Consider the following 21,937-nt stretch of genomic DNA (forward strand, 5'->3'; position numbering starts at 1 on the left):
AATTCCACCTTTCCAGAAAATGCTATTACGAGAATCCATAGCTTCTTTATACGTTTTAGGGTCAGTTCTACTTATAGAACAAAATGAATTGGTCTTACAACATTTAACTTATTTCCCTCTACTAAATAAAAAGAGATAAGTTGAGAGTCAATTTCATCCGGTCCCAAAAATTACTCAACTCGAGTTCTCTTGCTTTTTTGTGGTTCACTAGATTCATCAATATCTTTGGAAGACATTTCATCATGTGTTCCATTTGAGCTAGGGATATTTTCAAGATTATCACTCAATTCATTATCCGAAGATAACGAATCTTTAAAGAACTCTACATCACTTGATTCAATAATCACATTGAAGTATCCAATGTTCGATTTTCTTCATTTCCACAATTCATAAGAAGAAACATTTGTATGTTTAGAAGGAATCCTATCAAGTATCCTACATGTACTTAATAAAGCTTCACCCCATAAATTAAACGGTAACTTAGCATATATAAACATGACATTAATCATTTACACTAAGGTTCTATTTTTTCTTTCAACCAAACCGTTTTGTTCGGGTGTCCTAGGTGCAAAACATTGGTGAATTATGTCATGTTGTTCATAATATAAATTAAATTTACTAAAAAATTACTCACCACCTCATCACTTCTTAGGGTCTTTATTTTCTTATTTAAGTGATTTTCAATTTCATTATTATAAGTCTTAAATAAATCAAATGCCTCATGTTTATGTTTCATCAAATAAACAAAAATATATCTTGAGCAATCATCAATAAATATTATGAAGTATCTGTTTCCACCTTTTGTTAGCATGCCATTCAATTCATATATGTCAGAATGAATTAATTCTAATATGCTAGAAATCCTCTTAATACTTTGATAAGGTTCTTTAATCATTTTTTATTCTACACATGTTTTGCATTTAATGCATTATTTCCATCATATGAAATTAAGTCACAATTTCTCATGCGTTTCATAGTACTTTACCTATGTGATCTAATCTAGCATGCTATAAAGAAAATAAATCACTCATGTAAGCAAAATCAACTTTATTTATTTCATTGTCAATAGTACAAAATTTGACCATTCCTTCACATGAATAGTCCTTTTCCAACAAATTTTCCGTTAAGTGATAATACAAGTTTACTAGACTCAAAGACACTTTTAATGCCCGATTTTTCCAAAAGATTTCCACTTACTAAGTTCCTATTCATTTCTGAAACATGTAGTACATTTGTGAGAGTAACATTTTTCCTTGAAGTGAAGATAATTTCTATGCTTTCTTTTCTAATTACTTTGGACCACACCTCGTTACCCATTTGAATCTCTTGGTCTCCATTTACTTCATTGTATGTTTTAAACAAAGACTTGTCATATGATACATGCACCAAGGCACAAGTATCATACCACCAGCTGGGAACTTTTTCCTTAATTGCATTTATTTCACTTACGGTGGTCACAATCTTGTCTTCTTGGATGGAATTCACTTTACTCTCGGAGTTGTTGTGTTTCCGATGTCTACAATCTTTTGCGTAATTTTTCAGTTTTCCCACAAACAAAGCATCCGTCTTTGGTCTTTTTCTTGAACTTATTAAGGTTCCTGGAAGGCTTCCTTTTGTTGGATTTTGTTGTTGGTTCAAATTTTTCTACAGCATTTGCTTTGGAAGTGCCCTCATGAGAATCATTTTTATCACGCATTCTCGACTATTCCTCAATCCGAAGATATTTTTACAATTGTTCCAAAGAATAATCTTCAGAACTATGCATTATTTTCTTTCGGTATCCTTTTCGAGTTCCAGGAAGTTTGGCAATTGTAATCCTCACTTGAAAGGTTTCCGGTATTTCAATTTTTACCGCCTTCAACTTATTGACAATTACTTGCATTTCATATATTTGGAGAAGAAGAGGAATATTCTCTAAGAATTTAAAATCAAAGTACTTAGAAATTAAAAATTTCTTTGTACTTTCTTCTTCCGCCTTGTACTTACTTTCGAACGCATCCCAAGTTTCCTTTGTCGAAGTTGTATTTGTATGTAAGTCATACAAATGACCCGATAGCGCGTTGATAATGTGACCGCGGCATATTAACTCATCTTCTTGACGCTTTTGTCTTTCATTTCTCACTGCTTCGGTTTCTCTATTCGTTGGTTCCGGTAGTGGTGCAAGATTCGAATTTAGGATGTAGAAGATCTTCAATGCAGTGAGAAGAAACTTCAATTTATCTTTCCATCTAGTGTAGTTTGTTCCATCACAGAAATAATGTTTGAAATTGTTGGAAATATAGAAGTGATGAAGAATCGATAAGAGAAGTATGGCAACAAGATGAAATGAAATCAGAAAATTGCCAAGAACAAATTCGAAGGTTTGAACGCGGGATCGCTGTCCTCAAACGTTATTTGCCCTTTCCCCAATATTTTCGAGATGCTTAAAGGTATTCCGACAGATGGTTTGAAGGATTGTAACAAGTCTTGTAAAGAATTTCACCAAAGCACAAGGTGAAATTCTCCAAAATTTGAAGAACACGGAAGATATGAATGTAAACAGGGATTTGATTGTTTTTAAAACAAAGTATGGTTTGCAAGATATTTTTCTAACATCATTCCCTCAAACATGGATCTCCTATATATAGCCATCGACTAGAAGTACGAAATGGTGTCAAAAAATCAAGTGAAAAGTCACCAATTTTAAATTTACAACGGTCAAAAAAGGGTCGACCATGCGGTTGCATGGTTCACCCATGCCGAGACCATTTGGTCTCAACATATGGCCATGCGCCATGCAGTCGCATGGACCAATTTTTATTTATTTATTTATTTATTTTTATTTTTATTGTTGGTTTTGAGCAACCATTCACAGCGGGCTCTTGGAAAGAGTTTCTCCATAGTTGAAAGATTGAGATAAAGGAAGGCAAGTGAAGAGGGAAAATAGATTTATCAAATGTGGAAGACATTTCATTTTCTCTCCCATTGTTCGTGATATTTATTTCGTGTGGCTCTCTCTTCCCTTTATATACATGTAAAGCGTGTGAATTTGAGTACTTTACCATGACTCTGGATGCATGAGATAATAAATGAGTAATTTTCTTTAGTAAATCTTCATGACATTTGCCATAACCATTAAATAAATAGGTTGTCACTTCTCTTACAATTCTTGTAAGCACCATACTATCATGTTTGTTAGACATCTTATGTTGACACTCAAAAATGGTGCCAACAAATGTCGGGTCAACACGCGTCCATGTGGGAAAATTTCAGTGCATTAAGATTGCTTGCTCAATTAGGCGATCAAACTAAACGCTAAGGATATGCCTTCGGTGTACGACTAAATAGTTCGGACGCTGACTAAAGTGATCGAAAAACTTTAAGATGCGCAAACATAATTTCACCTAACATACTCGGAACAGTCACAGGCGGATAGAAAGAGAAGGAAACGAATAAGATATCCAATGGCTTGAAATGTATGGAGTAGTATTTATTTTCTCCTCCAAAATGTGCCAAAAATTAATGTACCCGTTCCTTATTCTTTTTCTCGGTTTTTCTCCCCCTTTTCTCTTTCTACATATATGTTGTTTCTTTTGTTCCACACATCTCTCTCTTTCTCTTTTCCAAGAGAAGGGTATATATAGAGCTTGGGGAAGACGTGGTAGCCGTTGGATCTGAACCACGTGCCCCTGCCTCTTTCTTCTACACATTACATTCTTCTTATACATGTATTTATTACATTAACAAACGATCAACTGCCCTATATTTTCAGGCTAATATTCCTGACATAAGATAAAGTAGACGTCTAATGAGTCTTTCACAAAGATATTCGTCAGGTTGGCAAATGTGGCAGCCTCCTCCTCTCTTAGAACTTCAGCATTGTCTTTCAGGTTGACAGATGTAACAGCCTTCTCATCTTTTAGAACTTCAGCCTCGTCTTTCAAAACCTTGGCAGGTCATGAACATGAGGACTTTGGCATAACCCTTCGTCAAGGTTTCGACAAGTATCTGGTTGAGTGGCACCTTGGCCAAAACAAGGATTTCGGCTTCTGTAGTCTTCGTAATCTCGTTGCTTCGTCTTTTTATATGTTTGGGCTAATTTTTCTGATAACGTCAATGAAGCTTCCACGTATTGCTTCTAATAGGTAACTTCATACGGGGAGTAACAAATTTAATACTGGGAGCAACACCTTAAATTCTTAGTAGCATAAAGTCTTAGGATAGTGTGCAGTACGGTACTGTCGAACTCTCCGCTTTTAACGTCTTGTGCTAACATTTAGCAACTCAGTTTTGTGTTGACTTTTTATGCACTAGATCCGAGTTCTCCTATCGTTGTATTGCTAGCGGTTCAGCTCAGTCTTTAATGGGAAAAAAGTTGGACCATATACTTGAACATTGTTTATGAGTAATCTTGAAGGTGCGTAAGTTAGACATAACTCGATAAAACCTGATTATCGTCGGTATAGTATCTGATGATGACATGGATTACCAATTCACCACATCTCTCATCATAAGTATAATAACCCTAAATTGTTAAAAAAGGCACACGAACATGATGGTGGATACGAGTATAGGTATTACAACATAAAAATTCAGAAAATCTCATCTTAATCAAATAGATTAGAATACTAATTATTAGTTTGGTATGCGAAATTAGAGCACCTAATCAGCCTGGCTGTCCAATTTATTGTCTACGAAATAAATAGAAATTTAAACTTTATGCTGGATAACTCCCGTGGCTCTACTAAACATGGTTCAACTTGGATGATTTTTTAATTATCAAATCACTGTTTTACCTACATAAAAATAACATAATTCAAAAAATTAAAAAATTAATATATTGATCCATAATTTCAGTACAACACTTAAATTGAAGGATCTTGTTATATTGAAACAAGTATTAGATAAACGACTCGACTTTCATTTCAAGCAATTTTTAACTACCAAAACTAAACCACATGAAATCAAACCAACAGCTTCAAAACCACTCTTTTGATTCAATTTGACGTGTTTTTTTTTTAATTTTTTTTAATAACACTATGGCACATTGAGAGTAGTTGACGTCAACAACTTTAACTCACCAGAGTAAACCACCCGAACATTCCAAAGAACGGCTTCTCAATCGCAAAAAGGATTCCTTGAGTCTCATACAACAATACTAATTGAGTTCTAGCCTACAAAAATGTTCCATCGGGGTTAACAACATAAGACAACCCTAGTAGAATGTAGCACTGATGACATAACTTTGCTGGGTGATTAAGCATTGTTCAAATTTGTCAATAATCTATTGAAGCCAACACAAAACATTAATGACAAGTTCGGACACACAGAAACAACAGAAAGTAGGATCCTCAAGACCAACAGACTAGTGATAAAACAGAAACTTCGGGAAACTTAAATATAACAATTCAACATGGCCTAACATTCATCACTAACTAACTAACTAACTGAACAGCAGCAGAGCCTCCAGTCTGGTGAAGCATAGCATCAATCTCATCGCCATCCTCCATTTCCAGCTGTAAAGAATAAATTCAGAAGTTAAACCTTCTTTCATAGATTATAGAGCGCAAGATACATGAGGAAATGGAGAGAAGACCTCGTCAGGAGTTTGTTCTGCTCGGAGACGGCGGCCATCAAACAGAAATGCAATTGCGTTCAAATCCACTGATTGCCGATCACAATAAGTAGTCATGAGCTTCTTCAGTTGGGAGCCTTTCTTGATCCTAAAGAAGACTTCATTCCCATCCTATATAAAGAGCACGTGTTTAAAGTAATATTAACATGTCTACTGCTAAAAGTACAGATATTCATTTCCTCATGAAAAACTAAATGACCTATATGTTTAAACTTGTAAGATCGTCACTAAGAATGCAAGACTTATCCAGCACCAGAAAAAAGAATTCAAACAACTTGAATAATAAATACAATAATCAAAAGACTATCTAACAAAAATTTAATTGACTTATTTTAGCAAAATTTAGAGCATCTTTATAGTAGTAAAATCATCACTAAGAATGCAGGGTGTATCCAGCACCAGAAAAGGAATTCGAACAACTTGAATACAATAACACTAACCACGAAACTATTCAAGTAAAAGTTTGTTGGACAAACAGTAACAGCAGCATCGAGATATCAAAGGACAAAACATAAGGAAACAGTGCTTGATGACTTGAAAATTAGTTTCATTGGAGAGTAAGATATCTCAAATTTCCTCCATCTAACTTTAAAAAAAATACAAAGTGAACTTGAACTTAACTCAACCATGACAAGTTCATGGTTATGCGCCCATGTTACCAAAACAAATCATAATTTGATAGCCAATGGAAAAATAGGGTCAACTCAATGAAAGTTAAGGAACGCATAAATGATTTAACCCACATTTGGTTTGGATTTCAGCCCTCCTTTATTCTAGTCCAGTTGGAGAGGGAAAAGTCCTACATCACACATTTGACATTTCATAACTTTTACAAAAATATACTAAAAATCTGATTTTTAGTAATACAAAACATGGGCTTAGTCTTTTTGCCCCACTTTCTTAAGTTTTCTAGTATCTCTTCTCGATGTACATAAAGCATGTCAAACTTTATTGAACTTTATCTAATAACCACAGACACGATGCACAATATGGACACACGAACTGAACAAGCGGACAAATTATTTTCAACAAAAGTAGGACACGGACGCATTAACTTTAACTCTTCAAAATTGAACATTTATATCTCATGCCGTTAATTTTGTACTTTTTTAATTTGTAATAACATATATTCTTCTTTTAGTTTTGAGTTTTGTGGGTAAAAATCTTTCAATCCAGATGAGTGACTATCTTTCAAAAAATAGAACACGCCACATTGCGTGTCAAATATGGCTTAAGAGTGTATTTAGAATTTTGGGTGGCCGCCACCCTAGTAGGAGTCTATGTGCTTCATAGAACATAAACTCATTTCTCACCTTCGGTGTCTTCCCAAAATGCCAAAGTATGAGAAAAGCTTGAGAAACAGCATCTTGGTTTATGAACTTTTACAGTATGCGTTTTACCAAAAAATGGAAATTCAAAACGAAAACTTCTTTACTTTTTCCACATCATCATTTGTCCTCAGTAGACTAATTTCTTTATAGTTGAGCAATAAATCAAAAAATCCCCAAAAAATAAATAGTGTACCACAAAGACACAACGCAAAACCCTAAAATGGATAATCTAAAACCCTAGAACACAATCAAAAAAAGAAAAACACTATGACAAACACGTAAGCGTTGTTAATTAAACAAACTAAGATAAAACATAAAAAATGAAAAAGTTTAAGAAAGATCCAGACCTGGCCCTTGACTTTGACATTGATGTGCGACGAAGAATCGCCGGGCTTCTTGTCTTCATCTTGACCGGCGCTAGACATTCTCCGATCTGCCTTTGATTTCGCGATTAATCTTTCCAAAGCTGCAGTTTAGCCTTGCAATACCACGAACGGAGACAAAGAAATTCAGATATAATACCTATTTGATTTATTTATTCTTGAGGCTGAGCTTTAAAACAAAAACAAAGTTACTTAAAAAAAATTCTAGGGACTTTCGAACATGTTTGGGATAATTTTCGTTAAAGTTCTAAAGATATTTATGGTTTTTTTGCAATTTTTGTCCCCAGTCTTTCTGAAATATTAGTAATTTACTCAAATTTTTTTAGCAACCGCAACTTTTCATGTAAAAAGACAATTTCACCATTCACTAATTTAAATAAAAAAAATTACAAAATAGAAATAAAAATGTAATTTACTTTTTTTTAACAGAAACCTCCAAGAATTGGACAATAACAAAAAGATCCACATAATCTCCAAACTAGTGCTTGTTTGGTACAATTTTTAAGCCAGTTAAAATCTATTTTTTTACCTTTATTTCACTATTTCAACAATCATTTTTGAATTCTTCTTTCACAAATAAGATCTACTTTATATCTAACGGTAAAAAATCAATTATCAAAATCTCTACCAAACGAGTACCTAGATTTGAATACATTAGCAGCCTATTTCGGTGTTACTTTTACAATTTTTTGTGTTGTTTAACTTGTTTTAGAACACATTTTTTCGGAACGCTGTATTGGACTAGGCCAAATAGGGTCAGGGATGAAGTTTGTATATTATTCTAATATGACGACTTGTGAGACATCACGTTAAAATATAGAACTTACAAATAATATTAGATCCAAATAAATATTATCATGTTATTTTTTTACTTCATGTTACTATGCTTTTACATCCGTGGGATGGTTCGAATTACACTTCCTGAGACGTTAGTATATAATCTTCTTCTTTTTCTAGCCTTAAGTAACCCATGATGTCAAAATGCAGCATATTACATTCTCATGAAAATAGCCTGCACTACCGCTTCACATTCTTAGACCTTAGTCGAGCTTAAGAATAACTCGAGAGGTGTTTGTGCAGCACCACTCGAGATCTCAAGAGCTGGTCAAGAAATCTCAAGTAAATTTTAGAAGAGGCACACGGCAGAGTAAAACATGAAAGTAGCAAAATATAAGCAATAAAATGTACTCAAATTTTGAAGCTTATTCATATAATTTTCTTAGAAGTTTCACATTATTATCCCATAAGCGTTCCTTCCCAAAATTAACAGAAACTTTTGTTACAAGTCCCATACACCAAAAGCATTCATTCTAATCTAATTGTGCAGCACCTCCGGTCTGGTGCAGCATTGCATCAATCTCGTCTCCATCCTCCATTTCGAGCTGTAAAGAAAAAATTCAGGAGTCATTATTTCCCAGATCATAGGGCAAGCAAGAGACAGGAGAGGAAAAGAAAAAAGACCTCGTCTGGAGTTTGCTCTGGTCGGAGGCGACGACCATCAAATAAGAATGCAATTGCGTTGACATCCACAGATTGACGATCACAGTAAGTTTCCATGAGCTTCTTTAATTGTGAGGTTTTCTTAATCCTAAAAAAAACCTCATTCCCTTCCTATATTAAGCACTTGTAAAAGAAAAAACATACACCTTCAGCACTCATATAAGGAAATATAATCGAATCTACAACTGAGAACACAGATATTCATCCTAATCTTCACAAAAAACTAAATTACTCATCAAAGCAATTCAAAACTTGTCGAGATCATCACGAATATAGCATGTCTTATGCATCACCACAAAATGAATCCAAACAGCTCAAATGATGAACACACGGACCACAAGACTCTTCGAGTTTACAGTTATGCATCAAACAGTATCAGCATCATCAAAACTCAAAATAAGCTAGCTTATCGATAAATCTTACGATACATAGTGTTACGCCTCTTCCAATGAGGCTCTAATGCATTGCCAAATGACAGTTGCACAACAAGAGAACTTAGACTCGCACTCCACATCATTTTACACACGTAGTAATTTGGTAGAGGTCCCATGGCCGAGCCTCAATGGACAGGGATGGACCTAAGGGGGGTCCCATAGGGTCACTTGACCCTCCAGTTTTTTCAGTTTTTATTTTATTATTATTATTTTTTTATTTTTTTATTTTTTTTTTGTCTTAGTTTTCAGGCCTACTATGAAATATTAAACGAAGTTGAAATATTATACTCTTAATATTACTTTGAAGTACCCATGGCTTAGTATTTCAAATCGTTAATGGTGTACGAAATAGCCAATCATAACAAATGCTACGATGCGTCAAAGTAGGCTATTCCAAACTAATATTTCGATAACAAGCTAATATTAAAAATTCTTCAACGATTATACGCTAGCCGTATCCATAAATCTTCTATATTATTTCGAAACTCATTTCAAAAACTATATCATAAACATATCGAATGATTTAAATGAATATCAAAAATAATTAAACGTACGTCAAACCTGTATAAAAAAAAGAGACTTATAACTCTTTTTTTTGAAAAAAAAAATCAATTATTTTATTAATATTCATTATTTTTGCGCGACAAATTTCTTAATATAATTTACATCATTTTATTAGGAAATTTTATATGTGGTATGACGTCAAATTTATTTTTCTTGTACGTAAAAATTCTTAATAAAATTTTAATTACTTTATAGGGGTTATAAATTGTTATACTACTTTTTCATCTTAATTATTTTTATATTTGAAAAAATTTATATACAAAAAAATTCAATTATTTTTAGGATTTTTTTTATTATTGTTACCTTTTCTCTCGATCAATTAAATTTTTTTCAAATGACGTAAAAAAATTTATTAGGAAATTTATTAGATTATTTTAAAATAATAATTGATTGAGAGTAAAAAGTAACAATAATAAAAAAAATCCTAAAAATGATCAAATTTTTTTTTATATATAAATTTTTTATATGTAAAAATAATAAAGATGAAAAATTAGAGTATAATAGTTTATAACCCATATAAAATAATAAAAAAAATTTGTCACTTTTTTTAAAAGTTTGATTGTGACCCCCTAACATAAAATGTCTGCGTCCGCTCCTGCTAATGGATGAGCCCCCATGGTCGACCACTATTGGCCGAATCCCAATGGGGAGCCAAGCTTTCATGAATGAAGAGAGGAAGGTATAAGCGTCTTAGGGAAAATCTTCATACAAGATCTTGTAACAAATGGGTGATATGACAACTCACTGCATAGACGACTTAACTCAATCAGTAAGTCAAGTCAAGTCTAGTCTTACACGTCAGGCCTAGGACTGCAAATGGTCATTACATTAAATGTACTTGAGCCTAAATCTGACCGATTGATACCTATGACAAGAGGCTCTAGTCGCCAAAATGAGGCCACGTGTCTCTTCATCCAACGGCTCTTACTCACCCTTTTATACTATAAAAGCTCACACTTGGTGTCATTCCAAAGGTAATGCAAATTTAGACTTTGATACTATAACTTCGCTCTTTGCATTCTTTACTCAAAATACTGACCGCTTTTTTTATATTGGAGACTCACGTCAAAAACCCTCACACTCATATATATCTTCACAAAACTAACTTGACCGTCGGAGTGCACGTGACCGACTCCACTCCTACTAGAGAAGGGCACGTGTGACTAACGATTTGTCCTAATGTGCAACAATATGGCTTACTTGGACATGAGAGGTCTTGGAATTTATTGGCCACACTGGAGGTATATTTTTTGAGGTCAACACATAGGTTGATGAAAAGCATGGGGATATTTCATCCTCCTCCAATTTGTGGGGGGACTGCAACCCTGATCCAACTAATGAAAAATTACAATTTCATAAATGTTTGCGTAAGATTGACTTGTGGGTTAACCAATACATATATGATTAAAACTTTTTTGACCTACATTCTTCCAAAAAATATTTTTAAACAATGATTTAACATCATTTCAATCACACGTTATTTTAAATAATATTACATGTAAATTCAAAAAATTTCCTTATTTTTTAACCACACATTTTTCATTCAATACACTATTCAAAAATGTATTCTTATAAAAATAATGTGGCTCAAATAAGGGTAGAATTTTTTCTCTCATTTTTCTGCTACTACTTATATACCTCTAGTGTTTCTTCTCTATGAATTTCTCTATCATATGCCTCAAACTCCATAAAATCATTTTCCACCTTCACACCCCTTTAAAATTGTTACACAAAAACTTTTAAATTAAGTTGCTGCCATTAATTTTTAAAAAATTGTTTAAATAATTAATAAAATAAAGATAATATTTTCCCCCTCTCGACATCCCTTGCCTATTGTAGTTAAGTTTCTGCCTAATGAAAACTATTAATAGGAAAGGAAATTATGAATGAATAAATTCTGTAGAGCAGAAACACAAATTTAAACCCTAAAAATAGATTAAAACCAGTTATTCAGCATAAACACAACATAAAGTGATAAAACCCTAAAAATAGATAAATAAATAACCATTAATCTAAAATCCTAGAAAAAATCAAAACATAAGAACCAAATAAACATGGACAATAAAAACGCATAAAAACAGAAAAAAAGTGCGACCTGGCCTTTTACTTTAACATTAATGTGCGCCGGAGAATCGGCCGGTTTCTTATCTTCCTCTTGACCCACGCTGGACATTTTCAATCTCTAATTCTTCCAATTTGGTTTCTCCGGCTGTTCGTTCCAATGCTGCAGAATTTGTTTGTTGACACTTCGGATGCTATTCGAATAGAAAAAGAGCAATCATGCTTATCCGTAAAATAACCTTCGCTTTAGAATTTTCTACATTTTATTTTTATTTTTATTTTTAATAATGGAAAGGGCAAAGTCGGTGAAGATCATTCTATGGGTAGCATTGGACGGTACAGATGTGTTTACCAATGATCGTCGGACGGAAATGAGACATGGACATTGTTCGACTGGGATGGGATAACGACGGGTTTTATGCAATTTGCCTTATATTATTGAATATAAATTGATACTGATTTTGCGTCCGGAAAGATAGAATGTCAATGATAGAATCGAATCACAGTTGGTTTTGAGGTCCCAGAGATTATTCAACGAGGCCTAAAGTAATTTTCTCTCTTTTAGAAACTTTGTTAGATTAAAATGCATTGAACGTTATTTGAAAATATTTTATAAATGTTGTAAAAGTCATGTTTGATATCAATTTGTTGGAAGGATTTCATAAGCCTCAAACAATCTAAAAATAAAATAAAATTTAGAATAGAAATTTAAGAGAAGAACATAGTTCAAAACTTAATTTTCTATGATTAGAGCATGTTTGGGAGTGATTTTGAGAATTGATTTTTTGATCGTTACGAGAAAAGTGGGGTTCACCTATAAGAGAAGAAATCAAATATGACGACTGTATTAATGAAATAACGGTCAAAAAATCAATTTTTAAAAGGAAAAATCACTCCCAAACAAGCCCTAAAACTTTTTGTGATAATGAAAACTACAAATGAGCAACACTTGTATGCTACATTTGGTACATAAAAATTAATTGATAATATATGAATTTAAACACCCATTAAAATTCCTGAATACATGAATAAAAATAAATTCAATCATAAGATTCAAGTAGATCAAAATTATCAAATTAATACTATTGAATCTAGATTAATGTGAATATTAATTAATTGAAAATTAATAACACATAATTCATACATGATAATGATTTTGTAGTATTTATTGCATATCGAAAACAAATAAATATGATTAAAATCGTCTAAAAATAATTTTCAATTAATGTGATATTTAATATATTATAAATTAATTAGACCCGAATATTGTATCAAAAAAGGTAAAAGATTAATGATCGGACTACAATTGTTCAGAAATCATAAAGATTATTAGGTAGGATTTAATGCAATTTACCTTCTTTCCGCAACATACATTGGGCACGGATGTTGCCTCGAAAAAAGTGAAAGGTCATTTGTTGAATTAAGATGACTCAATGGTCACAGATTATTTAATACAATATTCCTTCTCTTTGAAACATACATTAAGACAATAGAAAATGCTAGAGGATCATAATGGGCTACAAAAGGGGCTACATAATGGACACTTAACGCCTCGTACAGATTATTTAACACAATATTCCTTCTCTTTGAAACATACATTAACACAATGCAAAATACTAGATGACCATAATAGACTACAAAAGGACTACATAATGGACACTCAGCGTCTCGCGGTTGGCGAGGCGCCTATGGGCCCTAGGTGCGGCAGGCGCCTCGATCAATGTCGAGGTGCCGCGTGTCCATTATGTAGCCTCAGATGTAGCCCATTATATTCATGTAGCAAAGTTCTAACACAATAGTCAAACTATAATTGCCTTGGTGGTCCCAAAGACTAGTCGACAAGGTAAAATGCAATTTTCCCTCTTTCCAAAACATACATTAGACATGCATATTATTATATATAAAATAAATTTTCTTTTTCAAATGATTAAATGTTAAAACCAATTTTAGCGGATAAAATTATGTAAATATTAATATTTTAAAAATCGATTTGAACATTCATCTAAAAACGGTTTATCCGATTCTAAAAGGGCAAAAAAAAAAAAAAATAGTAAAAACTTTCTTCGTAGCCTGTCATAAAAGTTCAATATACGTTGATGAGACTTTAATTAATTTGTTATTTAATGAGTTGATTATTGTGTTGAGACAGAATAAGTTGTTATCTTGCACATTTCTGTCAAGATTAGATTGAGCCTCTCGAAAATCTTTACTATGTTTATGTGTTTTTAATAAAAACATATTGTATACTATAATTTAAATAGAGTTTACACGGGAGATGCATTCTAGAGGATGAAGTACGTTTTCTAATTCTCCATCAACTATACAAATATACATGTTACTAGTGCGTTGTTGTGAAGACAACGAAGTTTCCTGAAAAAACTGGTCCAACTTAGGAAAAATGACAAAATTATATTTAAAATTTTATAGTGGAGAAGCATCCCATTAGGATTAAATGTTTTTCCTAATTTGACCTTCGTCATCTAAAGAATATGTCACAAGTTAGTGCGCTGGAGAATAGGAGAAAAGGTTGATGACGTGGAAAAAATTGGTCCAATATCACTTCGTTGTAGTTATCTTCATTTTATACGCTGAAATTCTCTACATTAACTTCTAATTAGGATTTTTCTTAGTGTTCACGGTCAAATTCTAATGGACCAAGTGCGTGTAAGTATTATGCCCTAAATCCAATCGACTTTTGACATAAATATTTTTAATATATAATTAATGCAATTTAATGGCAAATCTATTATTTAATTAATAAATAATCAAATAAATAATAGAGTCCGTAGATTCAAATCTTCGTAATTTGTTAATCACAAGGAGTTGTGATTGTGAGATACAAATCACATCTGATTGAATCTTAAATCGTTCGTGATCGTAAGTAATGCCGAGATACGAATATCGTTATTACAGATAGACCATCACGTGTGTCATTTCTTACTTATGAAGTAAGTAGCTGATCTCATAAGTTAAAGTGTGGTGACACTTAAATGAACATGTGGATGTTTTGTTATAGAACAAAATATTGGAGACCCCCCGAGAGATTCCACATTGATAACTATTTGAGTGTCAGTGGTTAATCTCTAACGTTCGGTAGTGGAATTGATCCTTTAACTTGAGGTCGTCATGGTACCTTATATGAGGACAGTCATACTTTGGCAGTGTTGGATGTTGCTCTACAAAGGGCCGCTAATACGACATCGTTCGGGTACGTCAAGAATCGCATGAAGGTTGTGATTGATTAATAAAGGATTCGTCACTCTTAGTTAGTAGGAGATTATGATCTGCGTTTCATTCAATTAAGTCGATGATGAAATCCTTGGCCAAGGTGTACTTATAAATCGAAAAGGAGTTTTCGACTTATATTGACTTAATAGTGGGGTGAAAGATATGATCGTTAATCGAGACTGACACGCTTCCATATCTCGTAATTGATCGGATCATATTGACGAAGGAATTATAGTTTCACGGTAAACGAACGAGTTTTGTTTTGTCATACCACGTGACATTTTTCGTTACATGTATTGTCCCGACACATTGCTAGATGTCAATCTGGGGCGACAAGTGTGAATTGATGATAAATTAAAATGGTGTTTTAATTTATCGATTTTGATTAAATCAAAATAATATTTCATGTCGTTAGGTATCGTGATTTGGAACCTGATGGGTCGCACATAAAAGAGAATTGGAAGATTGCAAATTTGTCAATTAATTAATTTAACAATCATTAGATAAATTAATTAATTGGATTGGTTATTTATAGGCCCGAAATTCACGAACCGGATTTAATTAAATGGATTAATTAAATATTGGACAGGACTGGGTCAGGCTCGTTTGGGCTTATATAAATACATGGCTAGGGTTTTCATTCCATATGATTTTTCTCATAATTATTCTTGTTAGCTCAAGAGGAGAAAACTCTGGTAGCTGCAATTTTATTCTCTGTGTGGATCACCTTTGGAGGTTGGACAATTGGACAACTGTGGGTGGCGAATCAAGATTGTTGGAACGAAAAGAAAAGCAAAAAGTTTGCAAAATTCTTCAAAGGTACAATCTTAATCACGATTTCTATCTAAACACAAAGGGATTCTCGATGGGAATCGAAATAATTTTAATTTTTCGCTGTGCATGTATAAGTAGATTCCCAACAGTGCGCTCGACAGTCAATTGAATATTAGATAGGAATTTTCGTGATATTGCACGAATATATTCTTTCACATTTTGTAATTTGTCTAGTTGAACTCACTTATTGCTTACGATCAAATTCAAGGGACTGAGGGCACTCAACAATCAAATCTGTAGGTACCTAGGAACGTTTAGAAAAGATCGAAAAATCGCAAAGCTAAAATCAAGATTTGTAGATCCGAACGAAACAGTAAAGAATGCAAACGATTTTTCGGCCGAAGCCCCGAGGTTCAGCGATTGGTTAGATTGCCTAGTCCCCGTTGAGCATCCATGAAGGAATAAGCTCGAAACCACTAAAATCACCAGCCTAAAATACAGCAGTACTTCGAGTTACAAACAGAACACACAGTTCCAGCCATAGCAACAACAAAAATCCCCTCAACAACACGATGAACTCACACAAGAGTTCATTAGATCACACTTTCTCTCAACCAACAATAGAAGATCGACAAGATCTAAGAAGAGAGAACTAAAAATTACAGAGAGAATTTCTAAACTCAAAAGAAGCTGTGTGTAAAAAATGAAAAAGCCCCAAATCCTAGACATTTCAGCTTCTTTTATATGGGAAAAGCTAATTGTTTGATCTAATGGTCCAGCAGTCGCCACATGTCGAAATCCGGTGAAAGTTGTTATTTCACAACAGAAAAACGCGTTTTGTTTTAATTCAATTTCAGCTTCCAGATTCTTCTGTCTTCTGGGCCATTAAACCGGGTCATGGGTTGGACATTTCAATTTGGCCTTCACAAAGAACAACAACCCAATTTCTACATTCTCCACCTTTGCGGTCTTTTGTGCCTGCTCTTTTGTGGATTCAAAACTTATTTCCATTTCATTTGCTCTTATTACCTGTAAAACCAAAACAATAAAAATCAGTCTTCTTCAAGATTAATTAATCTTAAAGAATCAACAAACTTACTAATAGGGATTACCTTGGTTCCGGCATCTGGTGTATTTACCTTAGTAGGTATTTTGATCAATTTAATATCACCCCTATCAATGATATCTCTAATAAAATGAAACTTTACATCTATATGCTTGGATCTAACATGCAAAATAGGATTTTTACTCAGAAAAATTGTACTTTGGTTGTCTAAACACACCTCCACCTGATTTTCTATAAGTCCTAATTCACTAAGTAAACCCTTTAACCATAAACCCTCTTTAACTGCTTCAGTTGCAGCAATGTATTCAGCCTCGATTGAAGACAATGCAACCAATTTTTTAAGATGGGATTTCCAGCTAATGCATGCATCATTTATAACATAAAAATATGCAGTTGTAGACTTCCCATTGTCCAGATTACCAGCAAAATTTGAATTTACATAACCCTTAAGTGTAGTCCATTTTTATTAGTTTTGAACGTTAAACCTAAGTTATTGGTTCCTTTCGAATATTTAATCAGATTTTTCATGCATTGCCAATGTATTTCACCTGTGTTACTTATAAATCTACTTAACACATTCGCAGCATAAGCAATATCAGGTCTAGAGCACACCACAACATACATTACAGATCCAACAACATTAGAATATGGAACATTCATCATTCTTTTATGTTTATCTTCAGTTTTAGGCGATTGATCAACAGATAATTTCATACCAGCAAATAAAGGCAAGCTAACAGGCTTAGATTCATGAAGGGAAAACCTTTTTACAACCTTATCAACATAAGATTTTTGTGTTAGAAAAAACTTTCCATTTATTTTCTCTCTTTTTATTTCTGATAAGTGTGTTTTTGCACACTTATTTAGATTACAAACATGACTGAATAAGGAGCAAAACGATTAAATTGTGACTTAATCTCATTACATTTGTAAATTGTAGGGAACAATGATGAATATGGTGAAATTCAAGAGAAAAGACGCAAAAAAGGACAAAAATGACGCAAAGTGAAAGTTCAGGGACCAAAGTGCAATTATCCAAAAGTTGACCCGATGAACAAATCAAGAAGTGAAAGATTCAAGTAGAAGGACCAAAATGAACGTATTTCATAATTGGTAGTGCTACCCTCTATGCGGTCGCATAAATGCATACCGCAAATAAAAGGCCACAAAAAATTTACTCTATGCGATCGCATAGAGTATTTCCAGGGCGAAACTGCTGTTTCCTGTTTTCACAGAAATTCTTATGGAAACAATATTTTTAGGGTCCTATAAAAACAAAAACTCGACCAGAATGCAAGGGACGTCATTTTTACAAGTTTTTGAGAGATTTTGAAGGAGAAACAAGGATAGAACAAGAGAACAACATCGCGCCAAGTGAAGATTGGGTTGAAGATTGATTCAGGTGATGACGTTTCTTCAAATATTTTTATGTTTTTTTCTTTTTAGCATGTTAGGCTAAATTTGTCATTGCTAGGAGATCGATGAACCTTGTAATACTGCGTTTGATTGTTGATTTGGAATTTTGACGTATTTAAACGCAAGTTCCAGATTTGATTGATTTATTACGTTTTAATTTTCATATGATTATTGTGCACGTAATTATATAATTGTGGTGGCCTGTTTTATGCATTCGAAAGAAGGAAAATAGGTTCGACATAATATAAATCATCATAGGGTCTGATAGAGGATAGAAATATACCTCTATGCCTTGTGTGAATCATTGGATATTCATGAATTTAAATGCATTTAGGTATGTTAGTATTCGTATAGTCGAATCATATATTGGGATAGGTTTAGCATTGCTCGAGAGAGATTGCTAAATTAAAATAGGAATATTGATTCATCTTTTGTAGAATTGTGTGTCAAATTTGCATGATTGAAAATTGAACGGGGATTGCTTGGGGATTCGTGATCCTAGTGCGTTAGTATATTTATTAATTCCATAAACTCGAGTTAAATTGCATCCAAGTTATTTTACATTTAGTATAACTTTTCATTCATACTTGCATTAAAGTTTACATTTTTTCTAGTTAAAGTACAAAACATCAATTTGATTTTCGTGTTTCGATTAAGGTTATAATAGGTTAATTTGAACTAATTCAATCCTCGTGGGATCGATACTTGGACTCATAGTCCATTTTACTACTTGTTAACAAACCGTACACTTGCGGTGGATTTTAAATCGGAACAAATAATTTCGTGAACAATTTTTTGGCGCCGTTGTCGAGGATTGAAAATTAGTTTTAATTTTATCTTTTGTGACACTAATTCGAACTTATCTACATTAGTAGTAGTTAGCTTACTAGGTTTAGTTTGTTATTTATTTCAATTTAATTTTGTGTTGATTTTGCTACCTCAGGGCTTGTATACAAGGAGCACCTGATCAAGACTTGGTTCTCATAGATCCAGAGATCGAACGCACATTCCGTCACAGGCAAAGAGAAACAAGAGTGGCACAATAAATGGCTAACGATCAAAATCGACCGGTAATTCCACTCAACGAAGGCATGACAGTTGAAGATGACGGGAATATAGTACTTGGGGACTTCATGGCACCGTTGGTGGTCCAAAGTCAATCTAGCATTGTGTATCCTCCATTTGGGCAACAGAACTTCCAGCGGAAAACAAAAGTGATTCAACTATTTCAGAATGGGCATCAATACCACGTGATGGCTAGTGAGAACCCACATACACATATATCCCGATTTCTAGATATGTGCCAACACTTTAGGTATGAGGGTATCTCAGACGATGCTATAAGACTGCGGTTGTTTCCACACACCTTGCGGGAAAAGGCACTTGAATGGCTGGATTTGCTTTCCGTCGCAAGTATCACCACTTGGAACAAGTTAGCCCACAAATTCTGCACCAAGTTCTTCTTGCCAGCTAAGGTAGCCAAAATGCGGCATGATATCTCTATATTCAACCAATTTGAGTCCGAATCATTTGAAAAAGTATGGAATCGTTTCAAAAATATGTTAAGGAAGTGTCCTCAACATGGCTTTGACAAGAAGACACAAATTCGATTTTTCTACACTGGACTACTTCCATCCTTCAAGAGCATGGTAGATTCATCATCTGACGGGTCTATCTCCACAAGAACAATTGATGGGGTATGGGAGTTGTTTGAGAGAATGGCTACAACTTCAGTCATGTGGTCTACAGATCGAGTGGTTTCAGAAGAGAACATCGGGGGTTTATGAAGTAGATACTTACTCAGCATTGTCTGCAAAGTCAGTCTCTCTGTTCCATAAGGTTGAGAGCATTTCACAGACCGCCACTGCGAAACAAGTCAAGAAGCCTAGCTGTGAAGAATGTGGAGTAGACCACAACACTGTTAATTGTCCAATTCTCGCACAGGGGGTCGAACATGCAGATTTTGTGCAATGGGGTCAACGCCAACAGAACAACCCACATTCGAAAACCTTCAATCAGGGCTGGAGAAAACACCCAAACTTCTCGTTGAGTAATCAGAATCAAAACAAACCACAAGGTCAATATCAGCAGCAGGATAAAAAGCCACCATTGGAAGAGATGTTCGAGAAGTTTATGGCAGCAACCAATCAGTATATAGAAGCCAACAACCAGTTTATGCGAAAGACAGATGTAACTCTTCAAGACCAAAGTGCAGCAATAAAAAATTTGGAGACACAAATGGGACAGATGGCAATCTCCATGACGGGTAGAGCATCAGGGAACTAACCCAGCAACACTGAAATCAACCCTAAGGAGCATGCAAAGGCTATAACAACCAGAAGTGGAGTATAACTACCGAAGATACATGTAAAAAGACCAGTAGCCAGCAAGGAATCAGCACCAACCTCGGATGACGAGATTGTGGAACAGACTGAACAAACAACAGGGGATGTTGTCAAGAAGAGTTCCAATACATCACGGGGTACAGTTACCAATCCTATCAACCCTCATGAACCATCTATTCTATTCCCGCAGAGGTTGAAAAAGCACAAATTGGATCAGCAATATAGTAAATTTCTTGAAGTCTTCAAGAAACTACACATTAACATCCCATTTGCTGAAGCACTTGTTCAGATGCCAAGTTATGCAAAATTTTTAAAGGATATCCTCTCCAACAAACGAAAGATAGAAGAAAACGAAACAATGATGCTAACTGAGGAATGCAGTGTCAGAATCTAGAAAAAGCTGCCTCCAAAACTAAAGGATCCAGGGAGTTTTATTGTACCTTGCACTATTGGAAATTGTCATTTTGATAAAGCGTTGTGTGATTTAGGTGCAAGTATTAATCTAATGCCTCTCTCTGTTTTCAGGAAACTCGGCTTATGAAAAGCTAAAACCACAACAGTCACCTTGCAGTTAGCAGATCGATCCCTTATACATCCAAGAGAGATCATTGAAGACATGTTGGTAAAAGTGGAGAAGTTCATATTTCCAGTCGATTTTCTTATCTTAGACATGGAGGAGGATAAAGATGTTCCACTCATATTGGGGCGACCTTTCTTAGCTACTGGAAGAGCGATTGTCGATGTTCAAAAGCGGTAGCTTATATTAAGGCTTGGCGAAGAGCAAATCTCTTTCAACGTGTTCAAGGAAATGAAATTTCCTACTGAGTCAGACAGCTGTTTCCAGATCGATGTAATTGACAGAATAATTCAAGATACATTTTGGCTACATCATCCTTCCGATGCATACGAGGCATGCATTTCACATTCTCAATCCACTCGCACTGATTCAAGTGAGCTTGAAACATGTGCACGATTTCTGGAAACTAATCCACAATATATGCGGAAACGTCACTTTGAAGAGCTGGGAGTTAGGACTACAAAGTCAATGACATCTATTCAGCAACCTCCCAAGTTGGAACTCAAGTAATTGCCACCACACCTTCGATATGCTTACCTGGGAGAATCTTCTACACTTTCGATTATTATTTCAAATACTGTCAGTAAAGTGGAGGAAGAAAAACTACTTCAGGTGCTAAGGGAGAATAAGACAGCAATTGGAAG

General features: G+C 34.2%; 2 protein-coding genes across 3 annotated transcripts; both read right to left on the reverse strand.

The window, feature by feature from the left end:
• Positions 1–5,195: 5,195 nt before the first annotated feature.
• On the reverse strand, positions 5,196–7,659 carry LOC111368798 (small ubiquitin-related modifier 1-like). The gene is made up of 3 exons (XM_022990254.1): positions 7,293–7,659; positions 5,576–5,725; positions 5,196–5,495 (listed from the first exon to the last, which is right to left on the reverse strand). Exons 1-3 carry the CDS (start codon positions 7,368–7,370, stop codon positions 5,415–5,417), a joined length of 309 nt encoding a protein of 102 aa, XP_022846022.1. The 5' UTR covers positions 7,371–7,659; the 3' UTR covers positions 5,196–5,414.
• Positions 7,660–8,511: 852 nt separating this feature from the next.
• LOC111368799 (small ubiquitin-related modifier 1-like) lies at positions 8,512–12,238 on the reverse strand. 2 transcript variants are annotated; one of them, XM_022990256.1, is made up of 3 exons: positions 11,934–12,238; positions 8,790–8,939; positions 8,512–8,710 (listed from the first exon to the last, which is right to left on the reverse strand). In XM_022990256.1, exons 1-3 carry the CDS (start codon positions 11,997–11,999, stop codon positions 8,639–8,641), a joined length of 288 nt encoding a protein of 95 aa, XP_022846024.1. In that variant the 5' UTR covers positions 12,000–12,238; the 3' UTR covers positions 8,512–8,638. The 2 variants fall into 2 exon arrangements, with proteins under 2 accessions (XP_022846024.1, XP_022846023.1); XM_022990255.1 differs by having other exon boundaries at positions 11,922–12,202.
• Positions 12,239–21,937: the final 9,699 nt, after the last annotated feature.

This window comes from Olea europaea, chromosome 19, assembly GCF_002742605.1.
Source record: "Olea europaea var. sylvestris chromosome 19, O_europaea_v1, whole genome shotgun sequence".
In the NCBI taxonomy this organism is placed as follows: Eukaryota; Viridiplantae; Streptophyta; class Magnoliopsida; order Lamiales; family Oleaceae; genus Olea; species Olea europaea.